This window comes from Mytilus californianus, unplaced genomic scaffold (assembly GCF_021869535.1).
Source record: "Mytilus californianus isolate M0D057914Y unplaced genomic scaffold, xbMytCali1.0.p SCAF_12, whole genome shotgun sequence".
Taxonomy (NCBI): domain Eukaryota; kingdom Metazoa; phylum Mollusca; class Bivalvia; order Mytilida; family Mytilidae; genus Mytilus; species Mytilus californianus.
In genome coordinates, this window is record NW_026262604.1 from 47,130,264 (window position 1) to 47,144,207 (window position 13,944).

Here is a 13,944-nt window from a genome sequence, read left to right on the forward strand (position 1 = left end):
AACCAAAACAAAGAATGCATTGTAATTACAAGAAATGAATATTAAGCATCAAACAAAATATTCGGTGAACTAACCGTTAAAAGGGCACATACAGTAAAATACATAGTCTTTATTTTGTCTAAATAAAGAAAACCGTAGAATAATAGACGCCATAATCATTTAAAAGCACACAATTTATCAATCACACTCGAAAAACGTTGTATTGTATCGACAAACTTTGGAAAATAGTCATAAAAATGTCCATATTTCTGAAAAGTCTATAATAACATTTCTACCTTGTGAACTAGAACGATAAGAATCTAGATCAGCGTGTCGGTCTAGTACAAAGCAGGGTTTATATTAATATTGTATTGCCATGTTCTCGTCCTTTAATTTTCTACTGGACGTTAAACAGCAATCTGTCTACCACCATCAACAAAATTAAATTAAGATTTTTAACTTTTCATTCATGTTTTATTTTAGGTCCACATGGTTGGCCAGGATCACCAGGTAAATGTTACTTATATTTTAGTACTTCTTTCTTTAACCAAAGTATTGTGTTTAAAAGAAGAAAAAAAATAGAATAAAATTATAAATAAATAAATAAGTGACGGTATTTAGATATGGCATCAGAAGATCAGAAGAGAAAAAAAAATATCAAAAAGTGGATTAAACTAGTAATTTTTGGGACCCTTTATACAGTGGAGATCACTTCTAACCTCTCATCAAATCTGTCAGAATCTGTCAGGAGAACTGTCCTAGGACAGTATGTAGCACTGTCATCCTGACACCTTTTAGACAGTTCTAGCTAGAACAGTTCTAACCTAGAACTGATTTGGTCAGTTCTACCTAGAACTGATTTAGACAGTTCTACCTAGAACTGATCCTGACAGTTCTACCCTAGAGCAGTTTAAGACAGTTCTACTTAGACCTGAACAAATCTTTGGTCAGTTCTACGACTAGAACATTTCTACGGCTAGAACAGTTCTACGACTAGAACAGTTCTACAATTAGAACTGATTTGGTCAGTTCTACGGCTAGAATTGACTTAGTCAGTTCTATCGATAGAACAGTTTTAAGAACTCTTTGTCTTAAATATAAATAAGTCAAAAGAAAATAATATATATTGAAAAATTGCAGTGACGTCATTTAGAACTGTTCTACAATCCTGACAGGTTTGGTCAGTTCTACGGCTAGTACAGTTTTAGACAGTTCTGCTGACAGTTCTACGGTAAGAACTGATTTAGTCAGTTCTGCTGACAGTTCTACGGTTAGAACTGATTTGGTCAGTTCTGCTCACAGTTCTACGACTAGAACTGATTTGCACAGTCCTACCTAGAACAGTTTTAGACAGTTCTACGCTAGAACTGATCCTGACAGTTCTACCTAGAACTGATTTGGTCAGTTCTACCTAGAACTGATTCTGACAGTTCTACCTAGAACTGATTCTGACAGTTCTACTTAGAACAGTTCTAGGGTAGAACTGTTCTAGGTAGAACTGTTCTAGGACAGTTTAGAACAGTTCTATGACAGATTATTCTGACAGTTCTAATGAGAGGTTAGAAGTGATTTCCACTGTAGCTTGCTGTTCGGTGTGAGCCAATGCTCCGTGTTGAAGGCCGTACCTTGACCTATAATGGTTTACTTTTATAAATTGTTACTTTGATGGAGAGTTGTCTCATTGGCACTCATACCACAATTCCTATATCTATAAACCTTTTTTTGTAAATGACATAGTTCAACTGAAGCTTGAAAAATCATACAGAAACAATATTAGCTTGTCGACATAATATATTACGTTTTAGAAATGCATTATAACAAACAAAATAATGAGTATATGTGGTTTTTTTTTCTTTCAGGCGAAAAAGGCAAAATGGGAACACCAGGTAAAAGAAAGAAAAATAAGGCAGGGAATATTGGAAACATAAGTATTTCGCTGAAGAATAAGGAAATAAATTGTAGCTAATATTTGGATTGTGGTCATTATTTATAGTTAAGGTTGTAGTTGGAAATGTAGATTTACTCAAATATAAACACATATACGAAAGTAATAACATAAACAGTGCCAATTTTACTGCACCAGATACACATTTCGACAATTAATAAAATTGAGAATGGAAACGGGGAATGTCGACCAAAGAGCAGAAGACAGCCCAAGGCCACCAACACAGCGAGAAACCCCCGCACCCGGAGGCGGGCTTCAGCTGGCCCCTTAACAAAATAATCTCTTCGGTGATGCCCGAGGCCAAAATAATTGAATATCCTTAAAATAATACAAATGTTGAAGAGCTAAACGAACTAAAAAAGGGATCTAAAGTATAACCAAATCAGGACAAGGAATCAGAGCTTTACATGAGGGAGATGTATTCCTTAATTCAAAATGATTTTCTAAATTTTTTAACAGCAAATTTCGATCAACACAATATAAGTATTCGATATAAATCGATAGAACAAAGACAAGTTTAACTTGAGAGATGAAATAAACAAGATAAGTTATACATACGCACGAAATTCAAAGTGTTGAGATCAGATAAATGTTAGACAGGACGGTTGTTACAGGTTAACACATGAGATATAAAATATACATGTAATCGTTCACTCGTATTATCACCATTTGTGTTTCTAATCTTAAAACAACGTGATGAGTGCTTAGTGATTATATAATATTTTTTACAGGTACACATGGTTGGCCTGGAATGAAAGGTAAATATATTGTACATATAATTCTGTTTTAGATCTTCAAACAAAGTTTACAAAAATAATTTCACCGTTTTTCAATTTAGATAAGTTTATTCGTGAAATTTAATATCTTTAATAAACGCAAAATATATCGAATGCATTTTTTTTCAAAGGAACAATTAGGGTATAAAGGACAATAAAAGTTAGACATGTATTATGAACAACCAACATTGCTAAACATTATGATTTCCTATATACATTCTATGTTTTCAGGTAAAATGGGAGAAATGGGATTACCAGGAGCACCTGGAAAACATGGTGAGAAATTACGTAATACAATGCAGGAAATAAAAACAAATCGATCACAACGTTTTTGATGCCTTTGAAGCAATTGCATTCTTTCAATGCTATTTTCCAAATGATATTGAGTTCGAAGATTCATCAAATGAGGAGAGTAAATTCCGATGGGAAGCAATCTAAAACCATAGTCTTTGAAAAAAGACAACACCACAGTTTAAAAAGAAATGACAAAAAGACAAACAGCAGTCCAAAAAACACTAACAAATACACTAAAGATTGCACAACAAGAACCAAAACACATATCGGCGATGAATTTCTGAGTATAAGTAGTTCTTGTTCCATTTCTGACACCCGCACTGGTGCACCTATTAAAATGTGTCCATCATACTAGAGCAGATGCCTCTTGCCAAGCCTTACAACATTACAAAATTAATAAACGCTCAGTACTTGTAGTCCGCTCGCAAATCGGATATGGAAGTTTGAAATGAAAATAGGATCTGCTAGGTAAAACGATAAACAAGACTTTTACCAAAATGTCAACTCAGACATTGAAAACTAAAATAGTTCTTCCTCATCTAGAGGCACCCACATCTGTTGCAATACGCAGATACAACATTGGTGGTAAGTTGCCTTCGGGGATGTGTCAATCGAGGACGAGAGAATGAGATTGTGGCTACGATAGGTGGAATAAATCTGTGGACTTATGTGAAGTTTTTCATTAGCTGCTTTGTAAGCAGCAACTCTCTATCAAGGAAATCATGATAGGAATGTTGTATAAATGTCGAAAGGGAAATGAAAATTGATGTTTAACACAAAACTTCCAAAACCAATTAAATATGTATTAAATGAGCTCTTTTTCTAAAAAAAAGTACATAATACATTTTTGAAATCTTGTTTTCGATCCTCCTCAACGTCATAACAATTTTGCATTGTGCTTCTAATGTGTCTTATGTAGACGAAACGTATTTGTGTTTAATGTATATATTTGTAACAACAAGTACATGTATTTTAAATACGCATTGCTTTACAGGTTGGCCTGGTGGTCCCGGTAAAAAAGGAGAAATGGGAGACAAAGGATTACCTGGACATAATGGTATTCCAGGAATGAATGGGATGAAAGGTAGTGGCAATATTTAAATGATACATTTTTGAAATGTATAGATATTGAAAACGTGTTATTTTCAAAAATTTAAATCAATATATTTCCCAATGGATGATTACAATTTTGGTGAACAGCTTTTTAGTGATTGCTTTTGACAAATTTTTATAAAACATTAGTGTTAATATACATGACAGCAGTATATCAAGCAAAACAGCCTCTAAATAAAAAAAAAAAAAAAGATCAACATATTTACGTATACATTATTCAACTTAAATTACAATAAATAACGTTTATTTTAGATAAGAAAGTACCTTTACTTATTGAGTTATTGTTTTATTACCTTCAGGCAAACCTGGCATGCCTGGTATAGACGGGAAACCAGGTATACCAGGATATAATGGCAAACCTGGTAAGAAAGGAGCGATGGGAGATCCTGGAATTAGAGGTCCAATGGGATATCCAGGAGTTAAAGGTTTGAATCAGACAATCATTATTTCCTCATTTGACGTTTCAACATTTAACGGACTATGGGATTGGGCGACCGACATTTTCACGAATTTGGTTTGTGACGGGTATTACGTTTTTTTGCGAATTTATCTGTAACTTACATGAGTTTTTGCCTGTGTTTCATCCTGATAAATATATAATCAGAGAAGTCTTAATTCGTTGAACTGAATGTTGCCTTTTTCTGTGCGTTTCACAAGATGGGGTATGGATTCCGCGTATTTTAGTATACGCAGTCGCGATATTCAGTATAATTTGCTTTCTTTCCCATTAACTTTTATCACGTTCACGATTGTGCCCATTTCTCCCCTGAACAAACTGACTTAACATTCGCAATCAGTTCTTAACCGATATTTACATATTTGATTTCTTGGTTCATCTCAAGGAAATGTCTCCACTTTTTAATTTTCAACTCTATATATCTACACGTAAAGTTTAACTTTCAAATATTAAGGTCTTTAAAAAAATCATTGATTTGAAAATCGATGTTCACCTTGTCGTTTCATTTCATGTAGTACTTAGTAACTGTTGAACAGGTTAATTTGGCGCAACGTAATGTGGTTTTTGCGCAAACGGTCAAAAATATTAGCGCCATTGTATGAAAAATTCGGGCAAACGTAACGCTCCGATGAGATTATTTCATTTTTCATTCCTTAAACGTCACAATCATTTATTGAATTTCCATTGTTTGGGGTTTTTTTTAACCATTCACAATGTTTTGGTGTACGTTTTTGATAATATTACTCAGAATACAAAAAAAATCTAAAACAGTTCAAGTATTGAAAACACCAGCAAAAATATTTTTTTTCTAATTTTTTTTTTATGATTTTGATTAAATCGTTGTTAGCACATTATCTTTACTAGGAATTATTTTTGTTTGGAAGTGTCAAACTCTGCTGACCTGTCCACAACACCTTAAACCTCACCCCTGATTGTAATTGGATTCGTGATACTAAGTCTTTATTTTTATATTAAGTATTTGTTAGACCGTTTTTCAGTGTGTTTCATTTTTGCAATACTGTTTCGATCTCATTTCGATTTATGAGTTTACATACTTTCTTTGGTAACTTCTGTCTCTTTTCTAAGAAAGCAACAAAAAAAAAATATCACATGCGCTGCTTCATTGCTTCACAATAATAACATTATCTTGAAGAAAAAAATAATTCTTTAATTTACTTTAAGTACAAGTAGGATGCTAAAAACTAACCCCATGTTTAGGAAGGAAAATATTAAAAAAAAACCCAAAAAAACAGCAGATCATGAACAAGGCCAACAAAATGCATATATCATGTATATTCAGACAAATAAAAATAAACACATAAAACATTAAGAGACAGAACACATATCTTTTGAGTAATACGAGCAGCCACCAAAATCGAAACTTTAATGGGAAATCAAAGTCGATTTCGCTTCACACATTATTTCAGTTAAATTGTTGAATGTGTGTTTGCGCATCGTTGACCATTTGAAAGAATTGCCCTGCCATACACATATACCTTTTTTTTTAAATCATAGCATAGTATTATCTTTACGCCTTTATTCATGAATATTATCTCTCTTACTGTCACAGTATTTACGCGGAGACCGGTAAACGGATATTTACGACAGTAAAACTACCGAAGGACGTCCACAAAGCTTCAAATACAATACAGTTATCTCTATTTTAATGCAAAATAAACAAATCATTCAATTTTAGTTATTATTTCTTTGTAAAATTTTCATTTAACGAAAATTCCGCGAAATGATGTTATCTTCTTTGGCGCCTAAACTATGTGACTTCAAAGGTATGCTTCCGGCGTCAAACGTAAACACGGGGCGTTTTCTGGCTTCTTGTCCGCCTCAAAATGTAATAAAACTTGATAAAAAGAAGATTTCTATGCGCAAAATGTGAGGTTTTTTTTGGCGTTTTATTGGAGAAATTACATGTCAGTACATTCCAGAATTCAAAATGTCGGGAGATAGAGGATTTTACGCTTATTGTCATCCAATCAAAACCAGCGATACAAAATACAAAATAATTGCATTAGAATATGAAATATCATATCTTCATTATAATACTATCATACTTATGATTTGAGTGATTAGCACTATCATACTAACAACCATTTTAATTCATACACATGAAAAATATATCATGTTTGTTTTTTATTCTTTATATATGTTATATATTAGAATATGAGCTGTTTTTTAAACAAGTAAGTTACGAAATACGATTATTCTTGTCATAGGTGGACCAGGTAACAAGGGACCAGTAGGATGGCCGGGTCCAAAAGGGCCACCTGGTATGAAAGGGAAACCGGGTGATCCCGGAAGAGACGGATATCCAGGACTACCAGGTGATTTTAATAACTTCTTGGATATGTTTTTTAGTTTCTGGTATTGACACATGAAAACTATATATATCTGATTCATCTTAGTTTTAAGACTGATTAAGGACTACAATACGACAAAATAACAGGGACTATCTAGCAAGATATTTCTATAGCCAATAATGAGATAGGCTGAATAGCTCCTGAAAACGATCAAGTGGATTTTGTTTAGGGGCCAGCTGAAGCCCGCCTCCGGGTGCGGGATTTTCTCGCTGTGTTGAAAACCCATTGGTGGACTTCGGCTGTTTTCTGCTCTTTGGTCGGGTTGTTGTCTCTTTGACACATTCCCCATTTCCATTCTCAATTTTATTTGATACCAATTTTAGAATCATATACCTTGTATTTACTGTATATGCAGTTTTACGGCATTAAGAGAGAGGCGAAAGATACCAAAGGGACATTCAAACCCACAAGTCGAAAATAAACTGACAACGCCATGACTACAAAAGAAAAAGACCAACAGACAACAACAGTACGCAAAACACAACATAGAAAACTAAAGACTGAGCTACACGAACCTCACAAAAAACTGGGGGTGATCTCAGGAGCTACGGAAGGGTAGGCAGATCCTGCTCCAGATGTGGCATCCGTCGTGTTGCTCATGTTAGTACAAACCCGCTGATAAGTCTAATTCGGTAGTCACATTCGGGGAAAAGGGGGACGGGATGGTAAATATGACAATTGGAACATATCACGATACTTGACACAATAAGTTGAAAGGCAACTGTCTATTTTGTATGACACAATCCGCATAATAACAGAATCCGATGTATATTTTGATTAATGAAAACCAATTAAATTCAGGAAAATTGAAATTAGCATATTTGTGGTGTTTATTCATCTTGTGTTATTTTGAATGAAGGATTATGTTTTCTCTTAAATTAAAATTAAATGACAAAATATAGTATATAGTATTATGTTTACTGCAGAACCTTAAAAAAAACTTTTCATTTGAAATCGGATTAAGTTTTTAAATGCTATTTGTAAGGTGAAACTGAATATGAGGATTAATGCAGAAGATAAAAAAAGAATTGTTTTAAGCATTCACATTTTTTTTAAATTTGAATTAATTGAAACGTAAATAAAAAAATTCAAAACGGCTGATGATACCCGGATTTGTTTTGTTTTTTCTAATTTCTAAACTTTTAAAACGATAACTAACTTGGGTAGAAAAGCAATGACGTTTTATTAATTTTTTTTTCATTTACAGGAAAGAAAGGAATGGATGGCGCTGATGGAAAACCTGGTGGTAAAGGACCAGTCGGGTGGCCTGGACCTAAAGGACCACCAGGCATGCCGGGAAAACCGGGCAAGGACGGTATGTATTCAAAATCTTTAAGGAATGAGTGTTATATTTTTCTGTCTATGAAGAAATAACTTCAATGAAATGCACACTTATGCAGGTTATTTAAAAGTGTGCACCACATTTTTAATTTCGAATAGACAGAAAAAATATTACAGGCATTCCTAACAATTTAATTCCAAATTCCATTTTTAAGGAGTAAGTCATGAGAAAAACGTTGATGACGTCAGGGTCACATGACAAAATTATGTCTATGAGCTGATGGTCAAAAAACTATCAGCCAATCAAAAAACGTGTTACATCCAAAATTAAATTATTAATGAAAGAAACAAACTTAAAAGTCAATGGTAGATAATATATTAATTCTTATAAAGTATTTCAGCTGATATTTATAGGAAAAACTTCAATTATGGAAATTCAAGTGCCATGCAAAAATTATTAAAACATAAAATTAATATCAATGCAAATGTCTGAAAGAGTACACTACAAAACATCATTTTATAAACGCATTTTTAATATCGAAACATAGGAAATTTGGTAAATTAACAGATCAAATGGAGAGGTGATCACAGTGTTGATGTAATAGTCGTCCTTTAGAACATTTAAGGAATGACTGTAATATTTTTTCTGTCTATGAAGAAATAACATCAAAAATGTGGTGCACACTGAATAACCCGCGTAGCGGGTTATTTTAAAGTGTGCACCACATTTTTTATGTTATTTCGAATAGACAGAAAAAATATTACAGTCATTTCTTATAATTTAATTCTAAATTCCATTTTAAACCAGAGTAAACCAAGAAAAAACGTTGATGACGTCATGGTCACATGACAAAATTATGTCTATGAGCTGATAAACAAAACAACGTCAGCCAATCAGAAGACGCGTTACATCCAAAATTAAATTATTTATGGGATAAAGCGTATTTTTAATTGTTAGTTACAAAAAATGAAAATAACGTTATGACATTGGTGGTATTTTTTAAATATTTAGGACGTTTTTAACCAATCACACATTTTGTTGTATGTCACCTTCTGAATTTCCCATGTATAGGGCGTTTTTAACCAATTACACATTTTGTTGTATGTCACCTTCTGAATTTTCAATGTTAAGGGCGTTTTTAACCATTCACACATTTTGTTGTATGTCACCTACTGAATTTCCAATGTTTAGGGCGTTTTTACCAATCACACATTTTGTTGTATGTCACCTACTGAATTCCCAATGTTAAGGACGTTTTTAACCAATCACACATTTTGTTGTATGTTACTCAGTATGCAGAAGTTTTTTAAGAGGAGAATTGTATAAAAACGATGGAATGAATGAAATTCTTCATATAAATTTGAAGAGGGTTTGATAAAAAAATGAAGGCAGATAATAAGATGGGATACTTTTACAAGCTCCTCTTTTGAAAAGATGATTCCACTTTTCGATTTTGCTAATTATCGAACCCATCCGTGGTTTCGTGGAGTGGAATTCTAAATTCAGATTAATTTGAAATTAAGACGCTATCCTGTCGATATCAAAGATATGACGAACAGATTGATGGACAGGTCAAAACACTTCTTCACGGTATATTATGTCACGGTGTGTTATGTCGAAGTTTATTATTTTATGCAGATTTGTGCAGTTTTAATCTATTGTATGCCACATTGAATAATTGTTTAAACAACCTTTAACATTACGACAATATCACCACAGGTCATTGCGCTATGCAATTACGGTAAATATATGTCATTATAACTATACATCATAAATGCATGTTTAGAGGGCCAATTTATATGCTTTTGATAACACTATAAATGTTCTCTTTAAACATGCATTTGAACAACATTGTTGTTACTAAAACATCCCCCTGTTTTTTCTTCTAACTCGTGATAATGTAACGTTTAAACGATGTTTTCTTTTCATTGACAGGATATGTCCATGTTGTATTTGATAACTATGGTAGCAAATATAAGCTTGGACCTTCACGTAAGTCAGTTTTTGCAGATATAATATATTCATCTATACATCACATGAATAGTGATCCTAGAACAATTGAAGCAACCTAAGTATCCAACATCATAGTACCTATATTTACCGTTCCGAAGCACCTGATATCATCCCCGGTGTTGCTCAATCTTTAGTTTCTATGCTGTGTTTTTTAGACTGTTATTTGTCTTTAGGTTGGTTTTTTTTGTTTTTGCAACGGCATTGTTAGTTTGTCGTCGACTAATGAGTTTGACAACTTGGTTTCTTCCGTCTCTTATTTGTAAAGAGAAACTTTTAAGTTCATTGAAAGTGACAACATTTTTTTTTCTTTTATTCCTACAGCAATGTCTTGTCAAATACACGTTTGATTAAAATTTGACTATCGTTCTCCAGCAGTATTTTGTCCTTCTGTAGGTCATTTCAAGTGATGCTTTAGTTGTTTCTTTAACTAAACAACGCACACGAGGCATTGTGGGTCGGTGACTGAATTGAATTAAAAAGTATATTAAAGACGTGTATTAGCATCTGATGAAGTTACGCAGTGAATGAGACTGACAATTTACTCTGCTTGGAATAGCATTCTGTCAGAATTGTATCCTGTTAATTGTCTGTCCTGCGACGAAAGTCGTGGAAAACGAGACATAGGAATTGCTTTTACGACGACGGCTCCGGCATCAACAATTGTTAAATTTTCTTCTTAAATATGTTTGATAGGATCTACTTTCGACTATTTTGAGACCCTGCCCCCTAGGACATGGTCCAGTGGCTTTGAATTATTTAGCAATTTTCGATGTTAAGTTTTCTGCTTCAGTTAGTTTAATAGGATTGATTGATTGATTGTTGGTTGCTTAACGTCCAGTGGCAAATATTTCATGCATATTCAGGACGAAGTTTAGTAGGATCTTCTTGTGATAGATCAATGATATTTTGTATGAAGTCGCATTACTATCAGTACATATCTGTTTGACGACTATTTTGAGGCCCTGCCATGTAGGACATGGTCCAGTGACATTGAATTAATAAGCAATTTTTAATGTTAAGTTTTCTTCTTAAGTTAGTTTGTTAGGATCTACGTGTGATAGATCAATGATATGTTGTATGAAGTCGCATTACTATCAGTACATATCAGTTTGATAAAATTGAGAATGGAAATGGAAAATGCGTCAAAGAGACAGATAAATATCCCTTAAGTAATGAACATAGAGAAGTTCTATGAAGTCGCATTGCTATCAATACTATTTTGAGGCCCTGCTCCCTAGGTCGTGGTCCAGTGGCTTTAAATTAATTAGCAATGTTCTATGTTAAGTTTCTCTGCTTAAGTCAGTTTGATAAGAACTACTTGTGATAGATCAATAATATTTTGTATAACGTTGCATTACTATCAGTACATATCAGTTTGACGACTATTTTGAGGCCCTGCCCCCTATGACATGACTTTGAATTAATTAGCAATTCTCAATGCTAAGTTTGTATGCTTAAGTTATATCGATAGGAACTACTAGTACTTACAATAAACAACGATATTTTCTATAAAGTTACATTACTGTCTGTACATCTCAGTATGTCGACCATTTTCAGGCTCTACCTACTAGATCATCTTCCAATGACTGAATCAATAAGCAATGTTGCTGTCCATCAGATTGTCTTTTTTTGAATTTTATGCCGATAGGCCAGACAAGTCTCTGTGTCAACAGTTTGTTCTTAAGTGGATCTTACTATCGAAGTTTTACTATGAGCTGCTAGACGGGTGTAAGAATTGAGCTTTCTAGAAATCGTTTATCCTTCAGAAGAAATTAATTTTGTGTCTAGTTTTATTGGGGTACATGCATGTTTACCTCTTGTCATCCCTTAAGTTTTCAAAGAAAGTGCGAACATATTGTAATGGATGTGTCCATAATTAAAAGTTACCTGTTCACGTTATTGAACCTTCACCAATAGTAGGGTTACATACTAATCACAATGTCCGTCTAATAATGAATTAATTAGTGTGTATACAGGGCAATTATATTTCAAGGTCTACATCAAACAGATACAGTATGTTTTGTAAACCATTTAGCCTGAGTTTATATAGAGGTTACTCGATAAAACCATTTATTTATTGTATTGCCAAATATTTACTTGCCATGAGTAACACGACGCATGAAGTCCTTACCATTCAGGACCACCTAATTTCAATCCCGGTTTATGTTGGGGTTCGTGATGCCGAAACTTAGGTTTTATGTTGACTTCTTTACAGATTAAGTACTCCATAGACTTACGGATAACGTGTATGAATAAAAGGAGATGTAGGTTATACATCATTAAGACGACTACCTTACCACGTAAATAAAAAAAAAGAAATCATAGATTTCCCAAAGTAAAGTCTTCAAAATTATGCAGGTGTCTACTCAATATGTGTGAACACAAAAATGCGGCGAGATTAATGAATTTTGTGTGATCTCAATCCCCCTTCCTCAATCTCGAAAAATTACAAAAAAGAGAATCATGTGTTAATAGAAACTACTGTTGCGTTACAGAAAAAGCAGCTATAAAACAGGAGCTGTCCTCATCACATCAGCTGTCTTCATCCTGGTCAGCCTGGTCAGCCTGGTCATCGTAGTATCAATAGACTATCAACGATATACAATTCATAGAAAATTTGAGACTTTTTACCTATTGTGTAGATTCATGACATCTTCTGTGAAGTAATAATAAATAGAAAATTATTATTTTATATTTACTTTTTATCGCCTTTTCCAATAAAAAAGAACTAGGTTATATAAGTACATTTTACCAGCTATCGTAAGGATCGCTTTGTGTAAGAATAATATATAAACTTATACTAATCAATACACTGCAAACACAATTTGTATTATTAAACTTGATAAACTAGTAATTAAAACAATTCATAACACACCTTGAAGTGTCAGGATTGCTCAAAGAAATACGGTATCTTTGGTAGGGACAGAAATATTGCCTTGCTGCAACAGGCCATCTACGGACGAGACCGTTTGTCCTTGCATGAAAGATTTTTAAAAAGGCAGAAGATATTAAGCAAGATTGGAAAGTTAAGGAATATAATACGAAAACTAGTTACGATACATACATGAGTGCTGTGGTATAATGGCTAAATTATAAAATACACTTATAGATTAATCATCCTCCCAAAACATGAGCTGCGTCTGATAGAAATCCACCTTATGCAAGTGCACGTGTACATGTACATGTTAAAGACTCTGATTAATTTTGGAACATTCAAATACGAAATTAAAAGATTAGTTTTGGTCTATTCTGTAGTGTTCTTGTATCAATTCAATTTTCAAGCAGTGACATGTACAGTACAGACTTTGTTTAGAGATTTTTTTTTCAACCCGTAATAGGTTAACAAATGTATTGATATTCATTTGCATAAGGTCGATTTTTATCCGGGGCAGCTAATTCAATTTTCAACCAATGACATGTACAGACTTTGCTTAGAGATGGTTTCAACCCGTAAAAAGGTTAACTATATTGATATTCATTTGCATGAGGACGATTTTTATCTTGCGCAGCTCATATATATGGTAGATGACCCTAACAGCCATCCCTATCATAGTTTCCGTAACTATACAAAACGTTTCGCAGGTTCTAGTATTCTTTGGTGCTATACATTCTTTCAGCTTTGTTCACTTGTGTCAGGTATAATTGGCAATGCAGAATAAAACGGGTATTATATGTCATTTGTAAAGCCAATACAAGTTCAGTTTTTTTTTGGT

General features: G+C 33.4%; 1 protein-coding gene across 1 annotated transcript; it reads left to right on the forward strand.

The window, feature by feature from the left end:
• The first annotated feature begins 1,841 nt into the window (after positions 1-1,841).
• Positions 1,842-12,923, forward strand: LOC127721930 (collagen alpha-1(VIII) chain-like). Its single transcript, XM_052228748.1, has 9 exons — positions 1,842-1,865; positions 2,656-2,682; positions 2,932-2,976; positions 3,989-4,078; positions 4,407-4,532; positions 6,793-6,900; positions 8,144-8,251; positions 10,154-10,210; positions 12,727-12,923. Exons 1-9 carry the CDS (start codon positions 1,853-1,855, stop codon positions 12,807-12,809), a joined length of 657 nt encoding a protein of 218 aa, XP_052084708.1. The 5' UTR covers positions 1,842-1,852; the 3' UTR covers positions 12,810-12,923.
• The last annotated feature ends 1,021 nt before the right edge of the window (positions 12,924-13,944 follow it).

Coding starts and splice junctions, on each gene's coding strand:
- LOC127721930 (XM_052228748.1), top strand. Junction 2,977..3,988: donor AGGAGCACCTGGAAAACATG/GTGAGAAATTAC, acceptor ATTGCTTTACAG/GTTGGCCTGGTGGTCCCGGT. Junction 6,901..8,143: donor CGGATATCCAGGACTACCAG/GTGATTTTAATA, acceptor TTTCATTTACAG/GAAAGAAAGGAATGGATGGC.